The sequence below is a fragment of the Urocitellus parryii genome, chromosome 1, assembly GCF_045843805.1.
Source record: "Urocitellus parryii isolate mUroPar1 chromosome 1, mUroPar1.hap1, whole genome shotgun sequence".
NCBI classification, from domain to species: domain Eukaryota; kingdom Metazoa; phylum Chordata; class Mammalia; order Rodentia; family Sciuridae; genus Urocitellus; species Urocitellus parryii.
In genome coordinates, this window is record NC_135531.1 from 171197506 (window position 1) to 171223386 (window position 25881).

Genomic DNA, 25881 nt, shown 5'->3' on the forward strand with positions numbered 1-25881 from the left:
CACTTGTGTGATGCCCCAGTGACAGACGCTCGCCATATGAGTTGAAGGCTTCAGAATACCTGCCACCCATGAGCACTCACACAGGCCCATGTGCATGCACATGAATGTACATGGGCACACGGGAAGTCCCATGTGCATACCACATATGCTCACGCACCCAGCCTCAAATGTGCATGCACATGTGCTTGATATGTTGATATGCGTGTGCACATAGTGTATATGTGTGCACACATACATATGTGAATCCTGTACAAAAATGTGCATACATGATGGATACACATAGGTATGTGCACTCACATGCATGCTGATCTCCATGCACGTGCACTCTTGCACACTCACACAAGCATTTGAGTGCATGTGTGTGCCATGTGCACATCCACAGACACATTCAGGCAAACACATGCACACATATTATACACACATGCCACACATGCATGGTCACATCTGCACACTTGTGTATACATGCACAGTCACATGCGTGCACACATGCACCCACACACGTGCACTTGTACATGCATGTACCCACATATACATGCTCACATACTACACATCTGCACACTCGTGAGCAAGTGTACATAACCACGTGCTTCTGTACGTGCCCACGTGTCTGCACAGCCAGCTTAGTATACTCAATCTGACAGGCCCAGAACCCACTCCTGGGCAAGAACCATAGCCACTCAAGGAGAGGGCCCAGGACTGGGCTGTGAGCTGTGCCTGACCATGTCCCTGACCCTGTCCCTCTCTGTGGCAGCTTCTTGCAGGACCTGCAGCGCTGTGACACAGATGACGATGTGGCCATGTGCTTCATCAAGAACCAGGAAGCCTTTGAGAAGTACCTGGAGTTCCTGGTGGGCCGTGTGCAGGCAGAGTCCGTGGTTGTCAGCACGCCTGTCCAGGAGTTCTACAAGGTGCCCGTGCCTGGCTCCATGGTGTTGGCCACCGAGCCCCTCCCTGGCTGCTCCCAGGCCTAGTGCTGGCCTTGACTCCCATCAGAAAACTCACTGACCTGAAAGTCCCCTGAGGCTTAGCCCTTGTCCTGTGCTCTTGGCCTTAGTTCATATTCCCTGATCTCTTCCCGCACAGTCCCCAGGGCCCCTTGAGCCTTGTAGCTCTGTGCTCCTGGGCTGGCCACTTCACTGCCCAAGTTCTGTGCATGCCTCCGGCTAGATGGTAACACAGCCATTGTCCAGATTCAGGGCCAGGTGTGAGAGTGCCCCTGGGATGTCCTCTACTGTCAGGAGGCCCTAACTGGGGCTGTGCTTTCTTGCCCGAAACCTGCCCTCTGGTGCCTACAGAAATGCGCTGAGGAGATGCTGTCCGCTGGGGACCCCTCGCAGCCACCCCCACCCCCCACTGCTGCACTACCTGGAGCAGCCGGTGGAGCGGGTGCAGAAGTACCAGGCTCTGCTCAAGGTGGAAGCCATGTCCTGCCCCAGCCCTGAATGTCCAGGCCAGGCCTTGGGGCTGAAACAGTCTGGGTCCTGACCCTTGGTCCTCCTCAGGAGCTGATCCGCAACAAGGCCCGGAACCGGCAGAACTGCACCCTTCTGGAGCAGGCCTACGCAGTCGTGTCAGCGCTGCCCCAGCGTGCTGAGAACAAGCTGCATGTGTCCCTCATGGAGAACTACCCCGGCACCCTGGAGGCCCTGGGGGAGCCCATCCGCCAGGTGGGGGGACTTGCGTCTGCTGCCAAGTGGTGGGGTGTGGCTTTTGTGGGTGCTGGGCTCATAGATGACCCTGGGGTCTGCGTCCAGGGATGGGGCCAGGCAACCACAGTCCAACCACATCTACTCACACCCCAGGGCCACTTCATTGTGTGGGAGGGCGCACCAGGGGCCCGCATGCCTTGGAAGGGCCACAATCGCCATGTCTTCCTGTTTCGAAACCACCTGGTGATCTGCAAGCCCCGACGAGACTCGCGCACCGACACCTTCAGCTATGTGTTCCGGAATATGATGAAGGTCTGTGGTGCCAGGGGCTGGAAGTGTCATGACACAGGGAGGTTTCCCTGTTCCTGGGCTCCAGGGTGGCCACTTTAGGAGAACTTGCCATTGTTCTGCGGTGACCTGGGCATAGCCCTACTGGACCCTGTCTGTCTGGGGATGCTTAGCTCTGTCCTCCCACTAATGTTGCACCCCTCAACAGCTAAGCAGCATCGACCTGAACGACCAGGTGGAAGGGGACGACCGTGCCTTCTAGGTGTGGCATGAGCGGGAGGACTCTGTGCGCAAGTACCTGCTGCAGGAGTGCACAGTCATCATCAAGCACTCCTGGGTGAAGGAGATCAGCGGCATCCAGCAGCGCCTGGCCCTGCCTGTTTGGCGTGAGTGTCCCTGGTGCTGTGCTGGGGCGGGGACCTGAACATCACTTAGATGCCCAGCGGGCTGCACCCAGGCCAGGCACGTGGGCATGTGTTGCTTTCTGCACTGGTGGCTTGGTTCTCCCCTTGGTCAGATCTAGCTGAGGGACCGGTGGCTTTGGCCTCCCAGGGAGCCCCAGAGCAGGTGTTGAGCTGACCCTGACCCAAATGGGGGACACAAAGGGATGTAGTGGGGACATAGCATAGCTCCAGACTTGGGGTATCTGACCAGGTCATGTTTGGGTGTGATGGTCTTGCACCCTGGTCTGTCCCTGCCTTGTGCAGCCACACCCAGCTTAGTCAGTAACCAGGCCCTTGGATGTGGGGCTACTGCTGTTGTTGGGGGCAATTTGCCAGGGTGCACCCAGGGGACATAGGCCTGACATCCCACCCTCAGAGTCCTCAGACCCCCACATGTGTCCTCAGTTCGTCCGGAATTTGAAGAGAAACTGGCTGACTGCACGGCTGAGCTGGGGGAAACTGTAAAGCTGGCTTGCTGTGTGACCGGCACACCCAAGCCTACTGTCAGCTGGTATAAGGGTACCTGCCAGGGCCTACAGACTGACCCTTCACAGGAACCCCCACCAGGGGTGGGCTGCACGGGGGCTGAGGACAGCATGGGGTCTGGTCAGTGGGCTGGGCATGGGGAACAAGAGACAGTCCAGGCCTGTTCAAGGGCAAACATCCTGAGGATGGACAGTGAACAGGTAAGTCAGGTGGTGCCATGGCCACCCTGGGGAATGAGCAGGGTGAAGAGTCAGCACAGGGCCAAGACAGACATGCCTGAGGGCAGCCGAGAGAGCACCAGGACCACAGAGGGGGCCACAGGCAGGCACCTGGGTGCAGGAGAGGCCTGTGAGCTTAATGGGCCAGGAAGGGTGCTGATCACACTGTACCTTCAGGGTCACGGAGCACAGCCTTACGTGGCTCAGGGATGGGAGCTGCCAAGGTCAAGGGAGGTCAGGTGTCTCCCAGGCCTGTCTCACTTGACACTGCCACAGGCTTGGGGTCCCGAGACCATTCTCACTTCCTGCACCACCATAGGCTTGGGGTCCCGAGACCACTCTCACTTCTGACGTCCAGTTCACTGGTCCCCAAGATTGGAAGCCTACAAACACTTTGGGGTGTCCACCACTCTTGCTAGGCCAGACTCAACCTGTGTACCTGCTGAGGGCTGTGGCCAGGTCCCCTTAAACCTGTGCAGTGACTGGCTGCCTGCATAAGCTTGTTCAAGCTTCTCTGGCTGGGCAGCTCAGGCTCTGGGTGTGGTGGGGGGGTGGGAACCCACAGATTGACCATATAATTTCAGGAAGCACTGTTAAGACCTGGGTGCTTAGGGTTTTTAGATGCTGATGCCAAAGTAGTACTTTCATATAAAGGTGCCTCAGCAGCTTCTACACTGGGGTCCTGATTTGTGCTGCCTGGTGACCCCCACTCCTACCCAAATCCTACGGAGGCCCAGAGAGATGGGGCCTGGCTGTGGTGGTGGAGAAACAGAGGTGCTGACTGCACAGTGAGCCAGCAGACAGCAACTGCAGCCCAGCCCTGGTCCAGGCTCAGCCTCCTGGAAGGGGATTAGGGGAGATTAGGTACCTGAATCAGAGCACTGGGAGCTGCAGGGTTGCAGGGAACATGGATCCAACTACTCCATCCTGGGCAGCCCAGCCAAGAAACTGGGGGCTCTGCAGGGTACAAGGTGATGACCTCTGTGTAGTGGGGTGCTTGTGTCTGCCCAGGTGGAAAGCGTCAGTGCTTCCTCCTGTCATTCTTAGGCAAGACCCTGTGCAGGCAGGAAGTCTCCTCTCTTGTACAGGGTTCTGGCTGGGGCTCAGCCTCAGGCTGACTGAGGCTTCTGACCCCTTCCCAGCCCAGAGCTAGCAGAGCTATGACAGATCTGTGGAGTGACCAGGCCACTCAGCCCCAGACTAGCTCGAGACCCCAGGCTGTTCCAGGGGACATTGCTGACCTTGCCAGCCCCAGCTGGCCAGGATCCTTCAGCTGTCCTTTCCAGCCATGTCACTATCCCACTCTCGAATCTCCCTGTTCCTACTTGGGCCAGAGAATTGTATGAGGAGGGCAGGCAGCAGATGAGCACTGTGAGCCAGGGTGTGGGGTCTGGAGCAGCTGAGTGGGCTAGGAGTGCTTGTTGGATAATAGGAGCCTGGCCAGCTGGGGGGTTCCTTTCCTTTTCTTCTGCTGCTGAAGAATGGGGTCAAGGGGATGTGTGGAACCCCACAGAAAAGATGAGGGATAAAGGATGTGGGCACACCTGGAGGAGGCTCAGAGCAAAGCAGTTGTGTAGAGAACTGCCACCTGTGGTACACAATGGCATCCACAGTGGGAGCAGACAGAAAACTGGTGCCCACTGGGGGCCTCTAAGGCCCAGCCTGCCTGGCCTCCCCCTCCTACTGCCAGGGAAACATAGCCAAATTGGAGTTTTAGACCCTGGTAGCAGCAGTGTGTGGCAGGGGATGGCACTCATGGGCAGCGTGGCCCAGGTGCACTGGGTAGGTCTGTGGGGAGAGCTATCAGAAGGCAGAAGGCAAGTGCCAAGTTGCTGGAGAAGCAGGGCTGCCTGGCTGCTGGAGGAACCTTAACTGGGGAGACTGGAGCTGAAGGGGGAGGAAGAGGACATGCTTTTACAGTTAAAGAGCTCTGCACTGCTGGGCCATGGTGCCATCTGGCCAGGCTTGGTGGGTGGGGTAATGTGCAGGACAAGAAGAGACCCCTGGGGAGGAAGCACCCCGCCTTAAACTGGGTTCTGCAGGTGGCTCTGAGGAAGGGAAGGGTGTAGGTGGGGCATGGCGAGGGGCTCATCACAACACCACTGGGACCTTCTTTCCACTCCTTCACAGGTCCCCAACATTGCCACCACTATGGATCACTCCTTCAGCGGTGCACTGCGCTTCCTGACCCGGCCCAAAGCTTTCGTCGTGTCTGTGGGCAAGGACGCCACACTGAGCTGCCAGATCATGGGCAACCCCACGCCACACGTAAGCTGGGAGAAGGACCGGCAGCTGGTGGAGGCAGGCCCACGCTTCCGTCTGGCCCAGGACGGCGACATATACCGCCTCACTATCCTGGACCTAGCGCTTGGCGATAGCGGGCAGTATGTGTGCCTCGCGCGCATCGCGATTGGCGAAGCCTTTGCGGCCGTGGGCCTGCAAGTGGACGCTGAGGCCGCGTGTGCTGAGCAGGCACCACACTTTCTGCTACGGCCTACGTCCATCCGCGTGCGCGAGGGCGCTGAGGCCACATTTAGCTGCCGCGTGCGCGGCTCGCCACAACCGGCTGTGAGCTGGTCCAAGGACTGGCGGCGCCTGGGTGCACCAGACGCAAGCTGCGCATCGGGGCGGCGCGACAGCGGGACGGTGGCACCTACGAGGTGCGGGCAGAGAACCCGCTGGGTGCAGCCAGTGCTGCTGCCTCGCTGGTGGTAGATTCAGACACGGAAGCTGCCAGCCCACCTGGGGCCTCCACGGCAGCGCTCCTGGCTCACCTGCAGCAGCCACGTGAAGCCATGCGCGAAGGGGGCGTCCCCGCCTCACCACCCGGCGCTGGCACCCGCACCTGCACGGTGACAGAGGGCAAACACGCGCGTCTCAGCTGCTACGTGATGGGTGAGCCCAAGCCTAAGATAGTGTGGAAGAAGGATGGGCAGCTGGTGACAGAGGGACGGCAACACGTGGTGTATGAGGACACGCAAGAGAACTTCATGTTGAAGTTTCTGTTCTGCAAGCAGTTGGACCGCGGCCTCTACACCTGCACTGCGTCCAACCTCATGGGCCAGACCTACAGCTCCGTGTTGGTGGTGGTGCGAGGTGAGGACCATGGTGCCAAGCGGGGGGTCCCAGCAAGAAGCTGCCTGCGCGCAGGCAAGGGTCCTCCCTGGTCCCTGTGCCCACCTCCTTTGGCCCTAGCCTCCGCTGCCATAGGTAGCCCAATGGCGCAAGTCAGTCGTGGAATATAGACCAGAGTTGGAAGTCTGGGTGGCTCTCACCTTTCACAGGTTTTGTTTCTGGTTTGCATAATGCAGGGGCTAAGATCCTCCGTCTTTACTGATTGTAGGGACCTGCTTTCCACCACCGCAGTGCAACCCGCCAAGTCCCTGCCCCTCTCCCACTGCACTTATCCCTACCCTGCCGAGACCCCTCCAAACCTCACCATTTCCGGAACCTTAATACTTAGCCCCCTGTCTTTATCACGTTTTCCTTGCCAAACCCCACTTCCCCACCTTTATCCGACATTGCCTCTTTCCCATTTCTGGTCCCATCCCCTGGGGCCCCCTGCCAACGGCCACCCTATATCCTACACCCTTTTTACCCCTTCCCACCTCCTCCACCTTCTTCTGTCTCTGAATTCTGCCCCCCCCCCACTTCTCAACTCCCAGATCCCAACTCCTGCACTCTGGAGCCTCCTGTCCTCCGGTATCCTCTGGCCCCTCTCACCAGCCGGTCTCCACAGAGCCTGCCATGCCCTTCAAGAGGCGGCTGCAGGACCTGGAGGTGTGGGAGAAGGAGTCTGCCACGTTCCAGTGCGAGGTGCCGCAGCCCACCACAGAAACTGCGTGGTTCAAGGAGGAGACGCGGCTGTGGGCGAGCGCCAAGTACCGCATGGAGGAGGAGGGCACCGAGCGCAGGCTGACAGTGCACAATGTCTCGGCTGAAGACGACCCCATGTACATCTGCGAGACCACGGAGGGCAGCCGCACCGTGGCGGAGCTCGCTGTCCAAGGCAGGCAGTGGAGGGCGGGGAGGGCAGATTGCGCGGTAGGCGCACACAAAAGGGGCGAGGATGGGGCCGGCATGGGATAGAGCGGACGGGGGTGGCATGTGTGGGGGGGAACCACCTGATGGGACAGAGCTGGACTGGAGTGAAGGGGTGGGAAAGTTGGGGAGTTGGGGAGGGGGTGGGAGGATTGGCCTGGCGGGGGTGGGCAGGGGCAAGTTAGGGGCAGGATGGGGAAATGCGATGGCGAGCCAGTATGCTGGCCGCAGGTAGAGCTAGGGGCAAGGCTGACTAGCCTGGGCTCTTCCCATCCCAGGGAACCTGACTCGGAAACTGCCCCAGAAGACAGCGGTGCGCGAGGGGGACACTGCCATTTTTTGCGTGGAGCTGGCAGTGCCTAAGGGCCCTGTGCGCTGGCTGAGGAACCAGGAGGAGGTGGTGACTGGTGGCCGAGTGGCCATCACAGCGGAAGGCACGTGCCACATGCTGACCATCTTTCAGTGCAGCTTGGAAGACATGGGTGAGGTGGTCTTCATGGCTGGAGACTCCCGCACTTCCACCCAGTTCTGCGTGTCTGGTAAGGCCCTGAGTGATACTGCAATGACGTCTTCCCTAGGACCCCTGCCTCAGTCCTTGGGCACATGGCCATCAGCGGCCCCTGATTCTTGATCAGGGCTATGGGGAGGCTGGGGGGAGGTGTGAGTCATGCTCCTCCTTCCAGGTGAGGCCTCTTCGGTATCAGCCAGAGACTACAGGTCTGGGGTAGGGTCCTGAGGCCACAGCTTCCCTGATGGCTGGTGGTCCAGTCTTTTGGAGGGCTGAGGTTCTGTGATTCCTTTTCTGGGCCCCTGCCGCAGTCCCGCTGCAGCAAAATAAGGGGGGGGGGGTGACGAATAACTTGTGTACCTTGATACAGCAGGAGTAGGAGCCATTTATTGTAGGACAACAGAGCTATTTATACATTTTGCACAGCTTATCTTAATTAGCATAAACTAGATACATCAGCCAACCAATAAGGAATCTCCACACTTAATGGCTTGCTTTTGTTACTTCTCAAACCACTCCCTCTGGCATTTTGCCAGGCACCATCCAGACTTGTTTACGAATTCTAACATTCCCCTGGCAAAATACCAGGTGTTATTTTGACTTGTTTACAGTCTAACAGGCCCCCATTAGTGACCTTGGCCCATCTTTTGCTAGCCCCCAGGAGGCCACCTCTCCACCCCCCTGTGGACCCTGTGGTGAAGGACAGAACTGAGAGTTCTGTGACCCTTGGCTGGTATCCACCACCCCCCGGGGACCACCCTGTGACCATTGATGGCTACCTGGTGGAGAATCGGCGGCTGGGTACCTACATCTGGAGCCGGTGCCACAAGAATAAGTGGGTGGCCACACCTGAGCTCACCGTCACAAGTGTGACTGAGGAGGGTGACTTCCAGTTCAGGGTGTCAGCTGTCAACAGCCTTGGCCAGAGTCCACACCTGGAGTTCCCGGGGACCATCCACCTGGGTAAGTGAAGCTGCCTAGAAAGGAGTGACCCCTGGTACCAGGGGCTGCCCCGGCCAGAGCAGAGCACAGCCTCCAGCAAGGCCTTGAAGAGACTCTTTGTGAGGGTGGGGACATTGGGGCCTTCTTAGTGGGAAGGGAGGGGACCCAAGACAGGACTCAGGTCCCCTGTCTCCAGTAGCCCCAGGGGATGCAGCTTCAGTGCTGCCCAGCTTCAGAGGTTTGTGGGATCCTGGGATATTGCCAGGTGGTTCTGGCTCGTTCCCTGTCTGTTGTGACTTGTGCTTATGGCTCCCTGTCTGTTGTGACTTGAGCCTAAATACCCGTCCTTTGGAGGAAGAGGAAGGGGAGGCAGGGACCTCACCTGCCCTGGTCCCCTCCTAACTTGCCTGCACCACAGCCCCCCAGCTGGCCGTGAGGACGCCCCTGAAGGCAGTGGCAGCAGTGGAGCGTGGAGAAGTCACCTTCTCTGTGGACCTTACTGTGGCCTCTGCTGGTGAATGGTTCCTGGACGGGGTGGCTCTGAAGGCCAGCCGCACGTATGTGATCCGCTGTGATCGCACCTGGCATACACTCACCATCCGAGAGGTGCCTGCCAGCCTGCACGGGGCACAGCTCAAGTTTGTGGCAGATGGCATTGAAAGCAGCATTCGGATGGAGGTCCGAGGTAGGCCTGGGTCCAGGAGCCTGTTTCCTTGAGGCGGTGTTAGCATGGGGTCCTGGGAGAGCTGCCCCTGTGGAGTTAGCCTGCAGCAGCAAGAGGAAGCAGGGCAGGGGGTGGGGCGCTGAGGCAGCAGGCCAGGCAGGGTGTGTGTGGACAGCAGGTGGCCAGGCAGGGTGTGTGTGGACAGCAGGTTCAGCTGGACCCTGCCTCTCTGCCTGCCTCCTTCTTCCACCCTCCTCTTCATCCACCCACCCCATCCTCTCCTCATTCTGACCTTGTTTTTCCTTCCCCCCCGTCTCCCTCCCTTACTGCCTTCCATTGCCCTGGTCCCTTCTGTCCACCCATCCCTGGCCCCCAGCAGCTCCTGGGCTGACTGCCCACAAGCCACCAGCGGTAGCCGCTCGCGAGGTGCTGGCCTGGCTGCACGAGGAGGCTCAGCTGCTGGCTGAGCTGTCGGACCAGGCTGCAGCTGTGACGTGGCTGAAAGATGGCCGTGTGTTACCTCCTGGGCCCAAGTACGAGGAACAGGCTTCAGCTGGGTGGCGGGCACTGCTGGTGCGCGACGTGGGGAAGGATGACGCTGGCCTCTATGAGTGTGTTAGCCGCGGGAGCCGTGTTGCCTACCAACTGTCTGTGCAAGGTGAGGGTCTTGGGAAGGCAAGCCAGGGCCCACCTCCTTCCTGGCCCTTCTGTGGTGTGGGACATGCATCCCCTGTCCCCAGGCTGCAAGGGGTTCTGGGCAGCTGGGCAGCAGGGCAGCATGGGGAGGGTGGGAGGGCAGGCCCAACTCTGTAGGAGGGATAACTGTGGGTGGCCACTTGGGTGAGCAGTGAGTACCATGGTTGGGACTCAGCAAGCTGGCCAGGGTGCCTCTTATCTGGGTCAGAATCAGTGTCCTGTGTGGTCTGTGAGCCTGGGCCCTCCAGCCTGCAGCCTCTGTGCCAGGTGCGTGGTCAGGAGCTCTGTGGTCCCTGACCACCTCTGCCATACTCTGCAGGCCTCACGCCCTTCCTACGCAAAGACACAGTGGGCGGCTGTGTGGATGCTGAGTTGGGGGGCCCGGCGAGGTTTGAGTGTGAGACTGCGGATGCCCACATCCCCGTGTGCTGGTTTAAAGATGGCAAGGAGCTGGGTGGCTCCTGCCAGCGCTTCTCTCAGGAGGACATGGGGACCTGGCATCAGCTGGTAGTGGCCTCGGTCAGCAGGCAGGATGATGGCACCTACTCCTGCCATGTGGGTGAGGACTCTGTGGACTTCCACCTACGGGTCTCTGGTAAGTGCCTTATGTATACCTGTGCCCATACCTGTGGGTGGAGAGCAGATCCTGCTGTACACAGCACAATGTGACTGACCTTCTCGACCCTTCTTTATTGAGCCAGTGGTTGGGGGCAGCTTCTTCCCTGTTTGGGAAAATAAAATAAAATGCCAAACTAATGCTTAGAAGGTTAAAGGATCCAAACATGGAAAAGAAAGTACCAGGAAGGAAATTTAGGAACAAAGGATGAACTCTATCCCAGCTTTGGGAGAGTGTTTCCTCTGCCTGAACCTCCACTGCCCATTGTGCCTGCCCTGCAGGGGGCCACTCTGCAGTCCTGAAAGCCTCTTGCTTACTCTGTGCTTGTGGGCTGGGCTCTGGCTGGGAAGCTCACAGGATTTTGAAGTCCTCCTTTTCCATTTAAACCAAGGGCTGAGGGGACCCACAGATATGTGAAGTGTCATCTGAGGTTGAGATTTAAGTCTGGTGGGTCTGACCATGGCCATGACCTTCCTAGAAGCTCCCAGGGCTCAGAGATATAGGCTGGGAAGTTCAGGGACAAATGCACAAGGGATTCTTAGGCATCTGTGAGGCTGTTGGGGCCGCCCACCCCAGGAGGGCTTGCTATAGTGTGGCCATGATGGGCTCTGGTTCCCAGCCTGGGCTACCCCAGGCCGGGTGCAGCTTGTGGACCCAGGGACAGGGAGGCCCTGCAAATGCCAGTCGCACACCAGCTCTAGAGGCAAGCATTGGACACTTCACACTAGAAGTCACAACCAGGTGTCACTGCCAGGGGCTGGTTGGCTATATGCAGAGCTGAAGGCAGGTACTGTCAGGTTTCCCTGCTGGAGCAAACTCAATCTGTCGGAAGTGTGCTATGGAGGTGGGCAGGAGTTTGGGCACAAGGGAGACGTTCTCTGGGCTTATAAAGGACATCTTGGCAATTTTTGCAAGGTCTGTCCTGTGACTCTCCTGTGCACACCAGGGTCTCATGGGGAGGGGCATCCCCTCCCACTTTCCTTAGGAAAATGTATCCTGAGGGATCCACATGGCAGGCTCTGTTAGCTCGGGGTCCAGAGCCTGTTAATCAGAAACCAGAGGTTTGGGTGGGGCTCACAACCAACATCACTCCCTGTGTGTCCTCAGAGCCCAAGGCTGTGTTTGCCAAGGGACAGCTGGCACACAGTGAGGTGAAGGCCCAGGCAGGGACGAGTGCCACTCTGAGCTGCGAGGTGGCCCAGGCCCAGACAGAGGTGACATGGTACAAGGATGGGAAGAGGCTGAGCCAGAGCTCCCAGGTGCGCATGGAGGCCTCTGGCTGCAGGGCGGCAGCTGGTGGTGCAGCAGGCAGGCAAGGCGGACGCTGGGGAGTACAGCTGCGAGGCAGGGGGCCAGAAGGTCTCCTTCCGCCTGGACATCACAGGTGGGTTCTGCTAGGGCTGGGTGAATGGAGGGAGGGTGGTAACTCTAAGGCTCCTGTGGCAGCCTAGGCTCTGTGAGGTCTATGTCCTTCCTGACTTGGGCCTCAGCATCTGTGGCCCAGCTCTGGGTGGAGTTGGGCACTAGGGATTGTTTGTGGCTGGGGAGCATGTCCTGCAGGGGCAGGGGCTCCCTCTACCTGGCCATGCCTACTTGCTGGGCCCAGAGCTCCAGAAGCCCTTGCTGGGGCCCTTTGGAATCCTGCATGTCCATCTGTCCTTCCCCCATCTCCTCCTTCTTCCCACTGTGACCTGTCCCTGAGCCTGTGAAGGGTCCACAAGGGGCTCAGAGCCTCTCCCTTGATAGCCCATCTGGTGCTGGGCTCTCTCCCAATGACCTGCCTGGTGCTGGATTTTTCCTGATTGGCTCAGGATGACAGTTCTCTGATGATTGGTCCACACTAGCACTTGGCTTCCTACTGATTGGTCCACAGTGGCACTTGGCTGTCTGCTGATTGGCTGGCACTGAGCTCTCTGGGAATTTGCCCCATCTGGTACTGAGCTGTCTGCTGACTGGCCCACACTGTTACTGAGCTCTGTGCTGATTGGCTGGCACTTGGCTCTCTGCTGATTGACTTGCACAGGCTAGAGGTCTTTGCTGACTGGCCAGCACTGGCTGTTTGGTCTCCTGCATTCCGTTGGTAGCTGTTGCCAACAAAGATGTGGGTTTCTGGTTTGGTGCTCAGGTGGACTTCCCTGCTGTGTTTACCTCCACCCGCTTTTGTGCCCCCTGCATGGTGGGAGACTTGGGAAGCCACTGATGGGCTGGGGTCCCAGGGAGGAGGAGGGTCATGGTCTATTCCCAATGGCTGGGAGGTTGGTGGCATCAGGAGGTAGGCCTGGCTGTGGTGGCCTTGTGGGCTGTGACAGTGCACTTACCTGCAGGATCAGGGTGGATCAGGAAGTGCTTAGGGCTCTGATGAGGATAGGCTGCCAGCTCTCTACCCACCAGCCTTGGAGTTTGCAGCTTGGGTCATGTGTAGGACAGAACTTAGGCATGGCCATGCAATGTTCTGCTCATGATGGACACTCTGCTCAGCCATCCCCGGGGTGGGCTTGGGCTGTGAGACAGGGCTGGGTCTGTTCTGGAGTCCCTGACCTGCGTGTCCTTTCCCTCTGTCCCCAGAGCCCAAGGCTGTGTTTGCCAAGTGGCAGCCAGCATACAGTGAGGTGAAGGCCCAGCTGGGGGCGAGTGCCACTCTGAGCTGCGAGGTGGCCCAGGCCCAGACAGAGGTGACGTGGTACAAGGATGGGAAGAAGCTGAGCCAGAGCTCCCAGGTGTGTGTGGAGGCCTCTGGCTGCAGGCGGCAGCTGGTGGTGCAGCAGATGGGCAAGGCGGATGCCGGGGAGTACAGCTGCGAGGCTGGGGGCCAGAGGGTCTCCTTCCGCCTGGACGTCACAGGTGAGTTGATGAAAGGACTTTGGTCACAACATGGGATGGGTGTGGAGGGGCCTGTATGAACTCGTCCTCTCGTGCCGAGTAACTGGTCATCCTGAACCTCAGAGGCCCAGAACACCAGTTGGAGCGAAGCTATGGTGGTCACCTGGGCCTGTGGTGGCAGGTCCCCCTGGCCTAACACAGGTGCTCCCCATTGGGCTGTGGTTGGATTGGCTCACTGCACAGGGACTTCTTTCCCCCTGTGGCGTGGCTGGCTGTTTCTGTGTCTGCAGCCCTGTCTCCCTCTGGTCACTGCTGCCCAGCAGCTCTCATCCTGGGTGCGATTCTCTGTGGAGAGCCCTGGTTCCTTTCTGCCTTGGCTGGACTGAGTCCAGGCTCAGGAAGAGCCACAAAGCTAATAAATGTCCACCTTCTGCAGGTCAGAATGTTACTGTGTGTGGTTCTGTTGGTCAGAGAAGCTTAATGCCAGCCTAATCCCAAGGACACAGAGTAGACTGTTGGGATGGGAGAAGCATATCCCATTGTAGAGGCTGTGGACTCAGGGAGGCTAGACCCATTGGAGACGTTTTGACAGTCTATTCCAAGGACTTACATGTTAATTTTTTACCACTGTGAATTTTTTTTTTTTTTTCAGGGCCAGGGGAGGGTGGATACTTGCTGTCTTATGGTTGCAAGATGGCTTTTACAGCTCCAGCCATCACATTTAACATTAAAAGCAGAAAGAATATGGAATGAGTATGTATCAAGTTTTGTGTGTGTGTGTGTGTGTGTGTGTGTGCGCGCGTGCGCGTGCATGATCACGTGCACACCAGTGCTGTGTAATAAATTGTCACAAACATAGTGGATTAAAATGGCACGAATTTAGTGGTGCACAATTCTGTCAGTTCTGGGCATGTTGTGGCTGGGTCCTGTGTTTTGTGTCTCTGGCTGGCTCATTCTGCTGGTTCCTCTTCCAAGTTGTGGGAGGAACTTGGTTTCTTCGGTGGTGGTCTGGTCCATGGCCCTGTTTCTTTGCCGGAGGTCAGCCTGGCTGCTGCGGAACTGAGCTCCTGTCCCTTCCTTCCCGTCTGGCCAGGAAGAGCTTGTGGTGATGTGAGATGCGTGTTTGGTCTCTGCCGGTTCCTGGTGTCTGCTCCTGAGGTCCTGGAGTCTCTGAGGGGCTGAGTCTTGCCCGCTGCTGAGCCCACTGCTGACTGGCAGCCCAGAGCTGGTCCCTGAAAGACCAAGGCAGGGTCAGCCTCCAGGGAAGAGAGAGGGGCTGTGGGCTGAGTGGACTCTGGGTCGCCAAGGCTTCTTGCTGTCTGCCTGTCTGTCTGCCGGACAGCCTCCCCACTGGGTGAGAAGTGGTGTTCCTTGTGCTTCGGTGTGCATTTCCTTACTGACTAATGACACTGAGCATCTTTATTTTATTTTAGGGTCCTTTTTAGTCACACACGACAGTGAGTCCATTTTGACATGAATGTGAAAGGGTGGTATCCCTCTTGCTCTTCAGTCCCAGCTCCTCTCTTTCCCCTCCCACTTCTGCTCTTGATCTTTCTGCCGTTGACCTACGGTTGTTTCTAAGTCAGTTTCTTGTGGGTGACAGGAAGGTGAGACTCTCGTGGTATGTCCACACACGCACACAGGAAGGTTCGTCAGGTTCGGCCACTGTCTTTCCTTGCCCCAGTTCTCCTCCCTCCCCTTCGCCCCTTGTCTACTCCACTGGGCTTCTATTCTGTTGTTTCTTAATCTCCCTCTCTTCACTTATTGTGGGTTAACTTCCACATATCAGAGAAAAGGTCTGACTTTTGGTTTTGGGGACTGGCTTCTTTCACTTAGCATAACTTGTCTAGATCCATCCATTTACTGGCGAATGTCAAGTTTTTCTTTTTTTAAAATATTTTTTAGTTGTAGATGGACACAATGCCTTTATTTATTTATCTTTATGTGATGCTGAGGATCCAACCCAGGGCCTCACACATGCTTGGTGATCGCTCTATCACTGAGCCACAACCCCAGCCCAAGTTGTTCTTCTTTATGGCTGGGTATTATTCCATTATGTATATATGCCACATTTTCTTTCATTTGCTAATTGGCTATTTTCTTTGGAGAAAAAAATCTTCTTGAATGCTCTCTTTGCCTGTTTTTTTGTTTGTTAATTTGTTTTGAAGTGGTGCTGGGAATGGAACCCAGGGCTCTGTGTTCACTAAGCAACCTCTACCACTGAGATGCACCCTGGTCTCTCTGCCTGCTTTTAAGCCAGGCTGTTGCCTTTACTGTTGCTTTGTGGGGTTTTAAATGGTCTACACGGGCCTCCCCGGGCATGTGACTCAGCTGGTTCCCACCTACTTCCAGACTGCTGGGTAATGCAGAAGAGCCTCTAGGCTGGGTGGAGCTGTTCCTGGTCCTGTGTGTGAAGGGTGGAAACCCGTCCCCCCAGGCCTGCTGCCCGCTTGCGCCCTGGCTCCTGCTGCCGCCTGTGCCCTGGCGCCTGCTGCCTGCTCAGATGGGCCATGTGGAACCTCTTGCAGTGTTTTTATAATTTCATCCTTTGTACTTTTCAAATCTATTAGTTCCTTTAAAAAGTACTTTCTTTGTGCGGATGCCCTCTAGGTGAGTCCCTCTGGGCCTTCACGTCTCTGGAGTGCTCTCAAGGGCAGCTGCTGAGGCAGGTGGGGGCCGCCCAGGCTGGGCCCCTGGAGTGGTCTCCTTCAGGTCCTCCTGTGGACAGGAGCAGGACTGAGGAGGAGGGGCTCCCGGAGGTGGACTGAGGTGGGCTTCACAGCTGCCGAGGCGGGTGGGGGCCGCCCAGGGGCGATCTCGCATGGCTGCTTTCCCTGCTTCTTGGCGAGTCTTGTGGGTCTGAAATGCCACGGGGTATGGGGAGACTCTCGAGGTCCGTGACCCCGAGTGTGTTGGCCGCGCTTTGCTGTGAAGCTGTGTGCCCTCCCGTGTGGCTGGGCTGTGACCGGAGGCCCAGGTGCTTGGTCTTCAGGGGCCCTTGGTGCAGTTCACCCTCCCCAGGCGTGAATGGCAGGCGTGTGGAGGTACCTTTCAGCCGGGCCCCCTCCGGTCTTCTGCTCCCTGTTCCCCACTGCCTCGGCCACCTAGAGTCCAGTGAACCCCCCTGGGGGCAAGGCTGCTTCCCTGGGGGACCTTGACTATGAGAACCCTGCAAGTGGAGTTTCCAGGGCTCTGCATTCAGGCAGCAGAACAGCCACAGGTCTCCGCAGTGCCCCCCACCGGCCCTGCCTGGCCCGACTGTTGCCTCCAAGCCCCTCAGAGCCCGGGAAGGGGATGGCTGTCCCCGGCCTCAGCTGTCTGCCTGGAGTCACACTCCCCAGACTTCTGCAGTCCTTTGGGTAATTCCCAGAGTTCTGAAAAGGTCAATTCCACTTATTTTCCTCTAGTACTTTCATTGCTTTGGAGGAAGAGAGAGTTTTCAAAAGTCACTGTTTGCTGATACCGCGGAGGAATGTTTGAATGTCCAGCTGGCCTTACGTTCCTTAGATTGTGCAATCTGGTGGCCATGCACACATTTACACACATGCATACACACACACTTCAACACACACACACAGCTACGTGTACACTTGCATGTGCTCCCTGACACATAGACCAACACACCCATATGTGCATGCACACACACTCACATAACACACGCGTGCCTTATCCTCATACTAGGCATATAACACAGACATATGCCACACCCATACACTAGTACACAGCACATGTGAATATATGCCCACATAGTATGTGCATATTTACATAACACATTTAAACACATATACACACTCGAACATACACGCACAGATCTACACCCTCATCCACACACTGCACAGTAACACACACACTCATGGATGAGGTCATGCAGGCACTTAGACACACGTGCATCCACACATTTAAAGACACACTTGTGAATAGTCATGCACACATGCGTGCGCGCGCACACACACACACACACACACACACACAGTGGTTGGGAGTTCCAGAGGGACCAGGTTCCCCTTGAGGTCCACTGTGACTCTCTGTAAGGCGAACCTTGAACGTGAGGGAGGACCTGGGGAAGCCCTACACTAGAGGCTGTGTGTGTTTTGGCTGTCAACCAGCAGGACGTGGCCAGTTCCAGCCTGAGACAGGCTGGTCCAGGAGGGCATCTCCTGTTGGGTCTGGAGGTGTTTGTTGGAGGTGGTTGTGAAGTCACAGGAAGAGGTGACACTAGCCAGGTGCTATGCCCTGAGGGAAGGCGAGCAGGTGGTCAGCTGGGTCTCCACCTGGGCTCCAATTGTTAGGCCAGGACGCAAGAAAAGACTACTGACTCCAATTAAAATCAAATTAAAGCAAGCTTATTATTTCGAGCGGCCGGGCTGCCTCTCTCTCCCAAAATGGCGGGAACAAGACAGCACCCCAGCTTTCCTGCAGCCCAGCTTTATGGCCCAGAAAGTTACACAAAGGGGGGTTACAGATAACAGAACTCTGACAAGCATCACACTAATGGTAGTTTACATTTTTTGCTGGCCCCAACATCAGAATTTATGAGGACCATTAGAGCCTCAGAGAGGGTCATTGTCAGGCCAGGGAAGGCCAATATTTATGAGGTGTCACTAAAGTTTCAGAGAGGGCTGTTATCTGGTCAGAGAGCCAGGCATGGGTGAGTTCAAGGCACGGGCAGGCATTCCAAGCAGATTCAGAATTTGCAGTAATTTATAGTAAAGCCGAAATTATCTTTTCATGGCTTTGTGGCAAGATTGCTCCCAATTTTAAGAAAAGATCAGGTTGGGTCTATCACAATGGCCAGGAAGACAACTGCAGGGAGTGGGCCTGGGTCCAGTATGTGCAGGGGTCGCCCTCCTGCTGGCCAGAGAGGCCAGTGCTCTGAGCCAGCTGCGCCTGTGGGCATTATGCCCTGACTTTGAGGACAGCTTTGCTATCCTTAGGAGGGGTTTGTCCCCAGGCTCCTGAGTGTGGGAGTGGTGGGTGTGGCTAGGCACTAGGGTGTCCCTCAGGAGGGTTAGCACTGCCTCGCAGGGTGATTTTGTTTCCAGATGGGTTGTTCCTGAAGGGAGAGCCTGACCCCAGAACCTCTTTGCCTTCCTTACTTCCACACTTCCTCCATAATGTGACATAGCAAGGTGCCCTCACCAGGAGTAGCCCAGTCTTGGAACTTCAACCTCCAAAGCTGTGATAATAAGCTAAATAGAGCTCCTTTCTCCACACAGTGAAGCCTCAGGCATTTTGTTACAGAACAGAAAACACACCAACTCAGGTTTGGAACTGGAAGTACATTTGAAAGGCATGTGACCTTTCTTCTGGGGAAACCCTGGAGTAACTGGAGAGGCCAAGAAAGGGAGTGGCCTTGTGATTCCTGGGGGTAGGCAAGGAGGGTGACAACTTAGACTATTAACAGGGAGAAAGGCAGGAGGCTCTGCAGTGCTTCAACTTGGAGAGACCAGGTCTGAGGACAGGCGGTTATCAGGAGATGGAGAGGAACCCAGGCTGCAGAGAGCTTCAGGGGTAGGGCAGAGTGGACTGGGCTTCAGCACATGCAGAGATCAGGGGGAGAAGCTCCCCGAGGTGGACTGCAGGCTGGGAGGGGTGCAGGGCAGGGGGCACCTGGGAGGGCTGTGGACAGGGGCAGGTCTGAGAAGGAGGGGCTCCCCAAGGTGAACTGCAGACAGGGTGGGGTGCAGGTCAGGGTGCACCTTGGAGGGCTGTGGATATGGGCAGGTCTGAGGAGGAGGGGCTCCCCGAGGTGGACTGAAGGCTGGGAGGTGTGTAGGACAGGGAGCACCTGGGTGGGCTGTGGACAGGGGCAGGTCGAGGTGTAGACACTCTCCCCAGTGGAGTCCAGGCTGCTCAAGGACACAGTGCAGTTTCCACCTGGCAGTGGTCAGGCCAAGAGCTGATCTCTCTGGCTGGAGAAGTATATGGAGTTTTCCTGAGGTGTGGTTCCCAGTCCTCACTGGGGACGGCCCAAACCATCCTGTCTTGTCCTCATTAGGTTCTAAGTGAAAAACAAAGTGCAGCGTGGTTAGCGACCAATGCTGAGAGGGCTGCAAGCAGAGAGCAGGGCTGAGGGTCCCCTGGTGTCCACTGTGAGCTCGTGGTGCACAGCTCCAATGAAGTGCGGGAACCGGGGCCGGCCCCATCTGTCTGCTGAGCCTCGAAGTTCCCCCATCCTTGCAAGTCCAAGGCCCTGCTGCGGCTCAAGGCTGCACGGAAGCCTTCGGCTGGCCAGGTCACAGAGCAACGGAGGCCTCCTGTGTTTCTTGGCCATGACAGAGAACTGGGACTGTCCATGAGCCAGCCTGGGCTGCCTGGGACCCACAGAGGCAGCTGCTGCCTGGCTGGGACCTTGTGGGTGCTGGGTGGTGGGCGATGGTGGGTGGTGGGAAATATGGGATGTCATTGTGGGAAGAGGGTGATGTGAGCCGCTCCTGGGGAGCTAGGGGGTCTCACTCATGGAGGAAGATGAACAGGCAGGATTCAGAGAGTGTTGTGGGGCCAAGGAGTTCTGCCAAGGGCGAGAGGAGGGCAGCAATGCCACAGGTAATGGGCAGGCCACGGAGGTCGAAGGGAGAGCCACCTGGGTGTGGGTATGTGGGCTGTGGCAGAGATCAGTGGCTGTGGGGGGACAGGTGTCTTGACTGCTCTCCTGTGGGCCTGGCTCTGAGCATGAGGGACAGAGTAGGGGGAAGAGCCAGTGGGTGGAGGCTGACCGTTGCCCCAAAAGCCCTGTCCATAGCTGTGTCCTGAGTCTAAGAGGATGGTGGGGTCTCCAGCCCTCTTGCTGTGGTCCTGTCTGTCCTGGCCACCAGGTCCCCAGGGGTGGTGGATGAGGGATAGGAAAACAGGGCTTTCCTGCACCTTTTCTGAAGACAGGCTTGGGTATTGTTTCCGTCCAGTCTTTGACACCAAAACGGTCCCTGAGGCCAGGGCACATTTTCGTGAAGGAGGTTGTTGGCTTGTGGCTCTGGAGGTTCCAGAGGTAGTACCATGTGAGAGAAGCCTGTAAGCAGGAGGGGTCACGTCCCCAGACAGGAGCCAGAGAAGTGTGGTGGGGCTCACCTCTCTGTGACACCCTCCTCCAGAGCCAAGAATCCCGCCAGGTTCCCCAGGTCTTCCTGGGCTCCGTCCATCCCTGGGGTTCCCACCAGGCCAGCTCTTGGTGGGCCCTCCATCTGCTAACCCACAGGGCACATGTGACCTTGGGGATACCCTCAAATCTCAGCAGACATAACAGCAGAATCATGCATAAGGTGGATGTGGATGTATTTCTTAAAAGAAAAGACTTTAAAATCCAGTCCAGGGCATTGAGAGTTTCTGCACACTTGCGTTGAGATCTCAGAGAGCTGTCCCTAAGGCAAAAGTCTCTATTAGATGACAAAGTGTGTTGTGGCGGGGGTACAATCAGCCAGTCTGTGTGTCTGGTCCCACCAGTGTGATGGACTTCTGTAGTGTGGAAACCCTCTTTTCATGAACAACAAGAGATGCTGGTGGAACTGTTACACAGGAGGGGACGTCAGCACCTGACCTTGAAAGGATAGGGGGTTTCCAGGTAGTGGATATGAGGAGGGGACAGTTATGTTCATTCTCTGTGAGCCTGTCGGTCTGGGAAGCTGGGTCTTCCTTACACATGTGTTCGTCAACTTCTCCTCATTGAGAGGGAATTCCCAGCAGCAACGAGAAGAAGAGACATGATGACATTGTGTTCCAAGTTGTAAGGGTCACCGGTCAGCCGTGAGCCCCAAACCCAGCTCAACTGCATTCAAAAATGAGGTAAACGAAGAATTTTCAGAAAGCATGTTCAGAGAGCTTACCGTCCACAAGATGGCCAAAGAGTCACCAATGTGTGCATTGTATAAGGAAGAAGATCCAACTTAGGCTAATGAATGGATCCTACAGGCACCAGAATTTGAGGACAAGAAGGTGAGCCCGCATTTATTTATATCAATTAAATTCTCCTACTCTCTGTCCCCAGAGCCCAAAGCTGTGTTTGCCAAGGGGCAGCCGGCACAAAGCGAGGTGAAGGCCGAGGCGGGGGCGAGTGTCACTCTGAGCTGCGAGGTGGCCCAGGCCCAGACAGAGGTGACATGGTACAAGGATAGGAAGAAGCTGAGCCAGAGCTCCCAGGTGCACGTGGAAGCCTCTGGCTGCAGGGCGGCAGCTGGTGGTGCAACAGGCGGGCAAGGCAGATGCTGGGGAGTACAGCTGCGAGGCGGGGGGCCAGAGGGTCTCCTTTCACCTGGATGTCACAGGTGGGTGATGCTGGGGTTGGGTGAATGGAGGGAGGGTGGTAACTCTAGGGCACCTGTGGCAGCCTAGGCTCTGTGAGGCCTGTGTACTTCCTGACCTTGGACCTCAGCATCTGTGGCCAAGCTTTGGGTGGAGTTGGGCACTGGGGGTTGTTTGTGGCTGGGGAGCATGTCCTGCAGGGGCAGGGGCTCCCTCTACCTGCCTGTGCCTACTTGCTGGGCCTAGAGCTCCAAAAGCCCTTGCTTGGGCCCTTTGGAATCCTGCATGTCCATCTGTCCTTCCCCCATCTCCTCCTTCTCCCCACTGTGACCTGTCCCTGAGCCTGTGAAGGGGCCACAAGGGGCTCAGAGCTTTTCTCCTGATAGCCTACCTGGTGCTGGGCTCTCTCCCAATGATCTGTCTGGTGCTGTTTTTTTTTTTTTTGTTGTTGTTGTTGTTGTTGTTGTTGTTGTTTTTCTAATTGGCTCAGGATGATGGATCTCTGATGATTGGTTCACACTGGCACTTGGCTGTCTGCTGATTGGTCCATAGTTGCACTTGGCTATCTGCTGATTGGCTGGCACTGAGCTCTGTGCTAAATTGCCCCATCTGGTACTGAGTTGTCTTCTGACTGGCCCACACTGTTACTGAGCTCTGGGCTGATTGGCTGGCACTTGACTCTCTGCTGATTGGCTTGCACAGCCTCTGAGGTCTCTGCTGATTGGCCAGCACTGGCAGTCTGGTCTCCTGCACTCCTTTGGTAGCTGTGGCCAACAAAGATGTGGGTTTCTGGTTTGTTGCAGGCAAGGCGGATGCCGGGGAGTACAGCTGCAAGGCTGGGGGCTGCTGTGTCTGCCTCCCCCTGCTTTTGTGCCCCCTGAGTAGTGGTAGAGCTGGGAAGCCACTGATGGGCTGGGGTCCCAGGGAGGAGAAGGGTCATGGTCTATTCCCAATGGTTAGGAGGGTGTTGGCATCAGGAGGTAGGCCTGGCTGTGGTGGCCTTGTGGGCTGTGACAGTGCAGTTACCTGCAGGATCAGAGTGGGTCAGGAAGTGCTTAGGGCTCTGATGAGGACAGGCTGCCCAGCTGTCCACCCATCAGCCTTGGAGTTTGCAGCTTGGGTCATGCATAGGATAGAACTTAGGCATGGCCATGCAATGTTCTGCTCATGATGGACACTCTGCTCAGCCATCCCTGGGGTGGGCTCAGGCTGTGAGACAGGGCTGGGTGTGTTCTGGAGTCCCTGACTTGTGTGTCCTTTCCCTCTGTCCCCAGAGTCCAAGGCTGTGTTCGCCAAGGGGCAGCTGGCACACAGTGAGGTGAAGGCCCAGGCGGGGACGAGTGCCACTCTGAGCTGCAAGGTGGCCCAGGCCCAGACAGAGGTGACGTGGTACAAGGATGGGAAGAAGCTGAGCCAGAGCTCCCAGGTGCGCGTGGAGGCCTCTGGCTGTAGGCAGCAGCTGGTGGTGCAGCAGGCGGGCAAGGCGGACGCTGGGGAGTACAGCTGCGAGGCTGGGGGCCAGAGGGTCTCCTTCCACCTGGACGTCACAGGTGGGTTTCTTGAGGCTTTTCCTTGTGTTGCTTGGGATAAGTGTCAGGAAGTTAGAGTGTGTGCTACTGCTGGCCCCTATTCTCACAAGGCTTCCCTACCACTATGGCCTGCCACTGGAAATTCACCCTGAAGACCTGGAATTTGTTGACTGTTGTTTTGTCTTTTTACTTGCTTACACTTTACAACAACTCTATGTGGAAGGATTATGATTATACCTATTTTAAGATAAGGCTCAGGTAAGCTCTATACCTGGCTAAGATTTGTCTAGTAAGGATTTGCACCATCAGGGGTGTGTGTGTGCTTGAAGAACTCCGGCTTCCCTATATATGTAGCAGGACTGCTGTGATATAGAGCCCTGCCTTTTGCTTGTATGAAAACAAGATCTCTTTCTGAGGGATCTTTTCTCTGGGTATCAAATTATAGTTCAGCAGTTACTTTTTTTTTTTTAAAGAGACACATATATTTTTTTATTTTGAAGACTTTTAAATTTTTAAATTTTGTTCTAATTAGGTATACATGACAATAGAATGCATTTGACATATCATACATAAATGGAGTAAAACTTCTCATTCTTTTGGTTGTATGTAATCATGTAGGAACAAAGGGTATTCTATTGTCATTTCTACCTGCATACCGCCTGCTCTCCCTTCATTCCCTTCTGTCTAGTCCAAATTATCTCACCCCTCCCAACCTTATTGTGAACTAGCATCTGCATATCAGGGAAGTCATTTGGCCTTTGGTTCTTCGTGATTGGCTAATTTTGCTTAGCATATTTGTCTCTAGTTTCATCCATTTACTGACAAATGACATTGTTTCATTCTTCTTTAAGGCTGAGTACTATTCCATTTTGTATATATACCATAGTTTTTTATCCATTTATATGTTGAGGGGCACCTAGGTTGATTCCATAGTTTAGCTACTATGAATTGAGCTTACTATTTACTTTTTTCCTATTTAAAGAGGCCATTCCATTGTTTTGAGGTGGTGGGTCTGTTATGAGGTGGCTCCACCCTCATGAATGGATGAACACCATCTCCTGGAGGAGGGCAAGTCAAGGCTTCCATATTGTACTTTGAAATATTTTCACATTAGGTTTATTATGGTTCCTTTGAGAGTCAGGTATTTTTTTTCCTTCTGTTACTTTTGACTTTTTCATTTCAATTTTGATTTTCTGCAGCATGACATTGATGAAACTTATATGGTTTCCTTTGTATTCATCCCAGTGGGGGTTTCTGAGCATCTTGAATCTGTGGGCTTATATCTTTGATCAGCTGTGGGTGTACTTGGCCTTTGCTGTCCTGTTCCATGTGTGTCCCCTTTCAGGACTCCTGTTTGGCTCTGTTAGACATTTGCATGTTTTTTACATGTATATCCTCTCTTTGCCTCATAATCCTTTCTTCTTTCTTTGCTTTAACCTGGATATTTTCTTTTGACCTGTTTTTTAATTTACTAATATCATGTCCTGCTATATCTAATTGTTTGTCAGTCCCACAAAAAGTGAGTTTACTTTGAGTTATTGCATTTTATGCTTCATAAGTTCCACTTCATCAATTTTTTATGGATTCTAAGGTTTGAGGTTCTGTAGTGGAAGTCACCCCATAATTCCTGGGTCTTGTACATGTTAAGCCCACATTCTACCAGTGAACTCTATCTCCAGTAAGTTGCCAGATTTGATTCATTTTCTTATCTTTATTTTTTCAGTACTACTAAGCATGGTTATATGCCTGTCCAATAGCTGTAACAACTGAGATCACCTTTCCTCTAGCATGGCATTTGGGTGTGTGTGTGTGTGGGGGAGGTTTGATAATATTTATGCCAGTTCCTGGCATGTCAAATAATTTTCAAATTAACTGGCATTATATGAGAAAAGATGTTGAATATGGATGACTTTGTCTTGCTTCAGAGAGAGGATTCCTCTTTGCTCTTCTAGGCAGGTGGAGGATTACTGACCCATTTGGGCACATTCCAGAATCCTCTGACTCGAGGCTGAGTTGCAGTTTGATCAGGGTCTTTTAGCTCTGGTTTACCCTGATCCTGGGCATAGTCCTCCATGGATTTCTCCAAAGATTAGGGTACTGTTATGGCCCTTTCCTAGGTTACCAGCAGCTGTAACCATTGTTTCTTTAGGAAAGCAAGACGCTGAAATGTTCACACTAACTGTCAGAGGCTTTCTGCTTCTCTTCTGCTGTAGTTCCAATGTGTTGTATCTCGGATGTCTGTATGTAGGCTTGGTACCTAGTGCACTGGTGTTTTGAGGTGGTGGGTCTGTTATGAGATGGTTCCACCCTCATGAACGGATGAACGCTGTCTCGTGGAGGAGGTCAGGTCATGGCTTTCAGTTTTGTGACCAGATCATTACTTACCTGCAGGTGTTGGGCAAGATGTTTGGGATGCATTGGTTCTTGTGAGAAAGGGTTGTTTTAAGAATCCTGGTGCCTCAATGACACCTCACGTACTCTTGCTATTGGGATGCCATGAGGCCTCCTTAGAGCTACAGCAATGCCACACCATAGCCTTGGACCTGCAGGTCTTAGCTACATAATCTTTTCTTTTCTAACATCTGGCCTCAGCCATATATTTTAGCAATACAAAACGAACCATGACAGCTCTGTAGCCTCCTGCCCCCACGCAGCTTCAAACTCCTCAAAGTCTGGATTGGAAATGACTCAAAAGTGGGCTTCATTCTCTACTGCTCTTTTCCTTGGGGCTTGGCTCTTCAATCTCAAG

At 55.2% G+C, this 25881-nt stretch overlaps 1 protein-coding gene across 1 annotated transcript in view; it reads left to right on the forward strand.

The window, feature by feature from the left end:
* The first annotated feature begins 1952 nt into the window (after nucleotides 1–1952).
* The window catches only part of LOC144250032 (obscurin-like), a 57147-nt gene continuing 33218 nt past the window's right edge, over nucleotides 1953–25881 (forward strand). The window contains 17 exon segments of the mRNA XM_077792411.1: nucleotides 1953–1961; nucleotides 2200–2323; nucleotides 2786–3066; nucleotides 5215–5695; nucleotides 5698–6180; nucleotides 6824–7093; nucleotides 7404–7664; nucleotides 8288–8596; nucleotides 8994–9260; nucleotides 9616–9897; nucleotides 10255–10530; nucleotides 11659–11837; nucleotides 11839–11935; nucleotides 13117–13392; nucleotides 21350–21528; nucleotides 21530–21626; nucleotides 22878–23153. Coding sequence (XP_077648537.1) covers nucleotides 1953–1961; nucleotides 2200–2323; nucleotides 2786–3066; nucleotides 5215–5695; nucleotides 5698–6180; nucleotides 6824–7093; nucleotides 7404–7664; nucleotides 8288–8596; nucleotides 8994–9260; nucleotides 9616–9897; nucleotides 10255–10530; nucleotides 11659–11837; nucleotides 11839–11935; nucleotides 13117–13392; nucleotides 21350–21528; nucleotides 21530–21626; nucleotides 22878–23153 — 4147 coding nt within the window.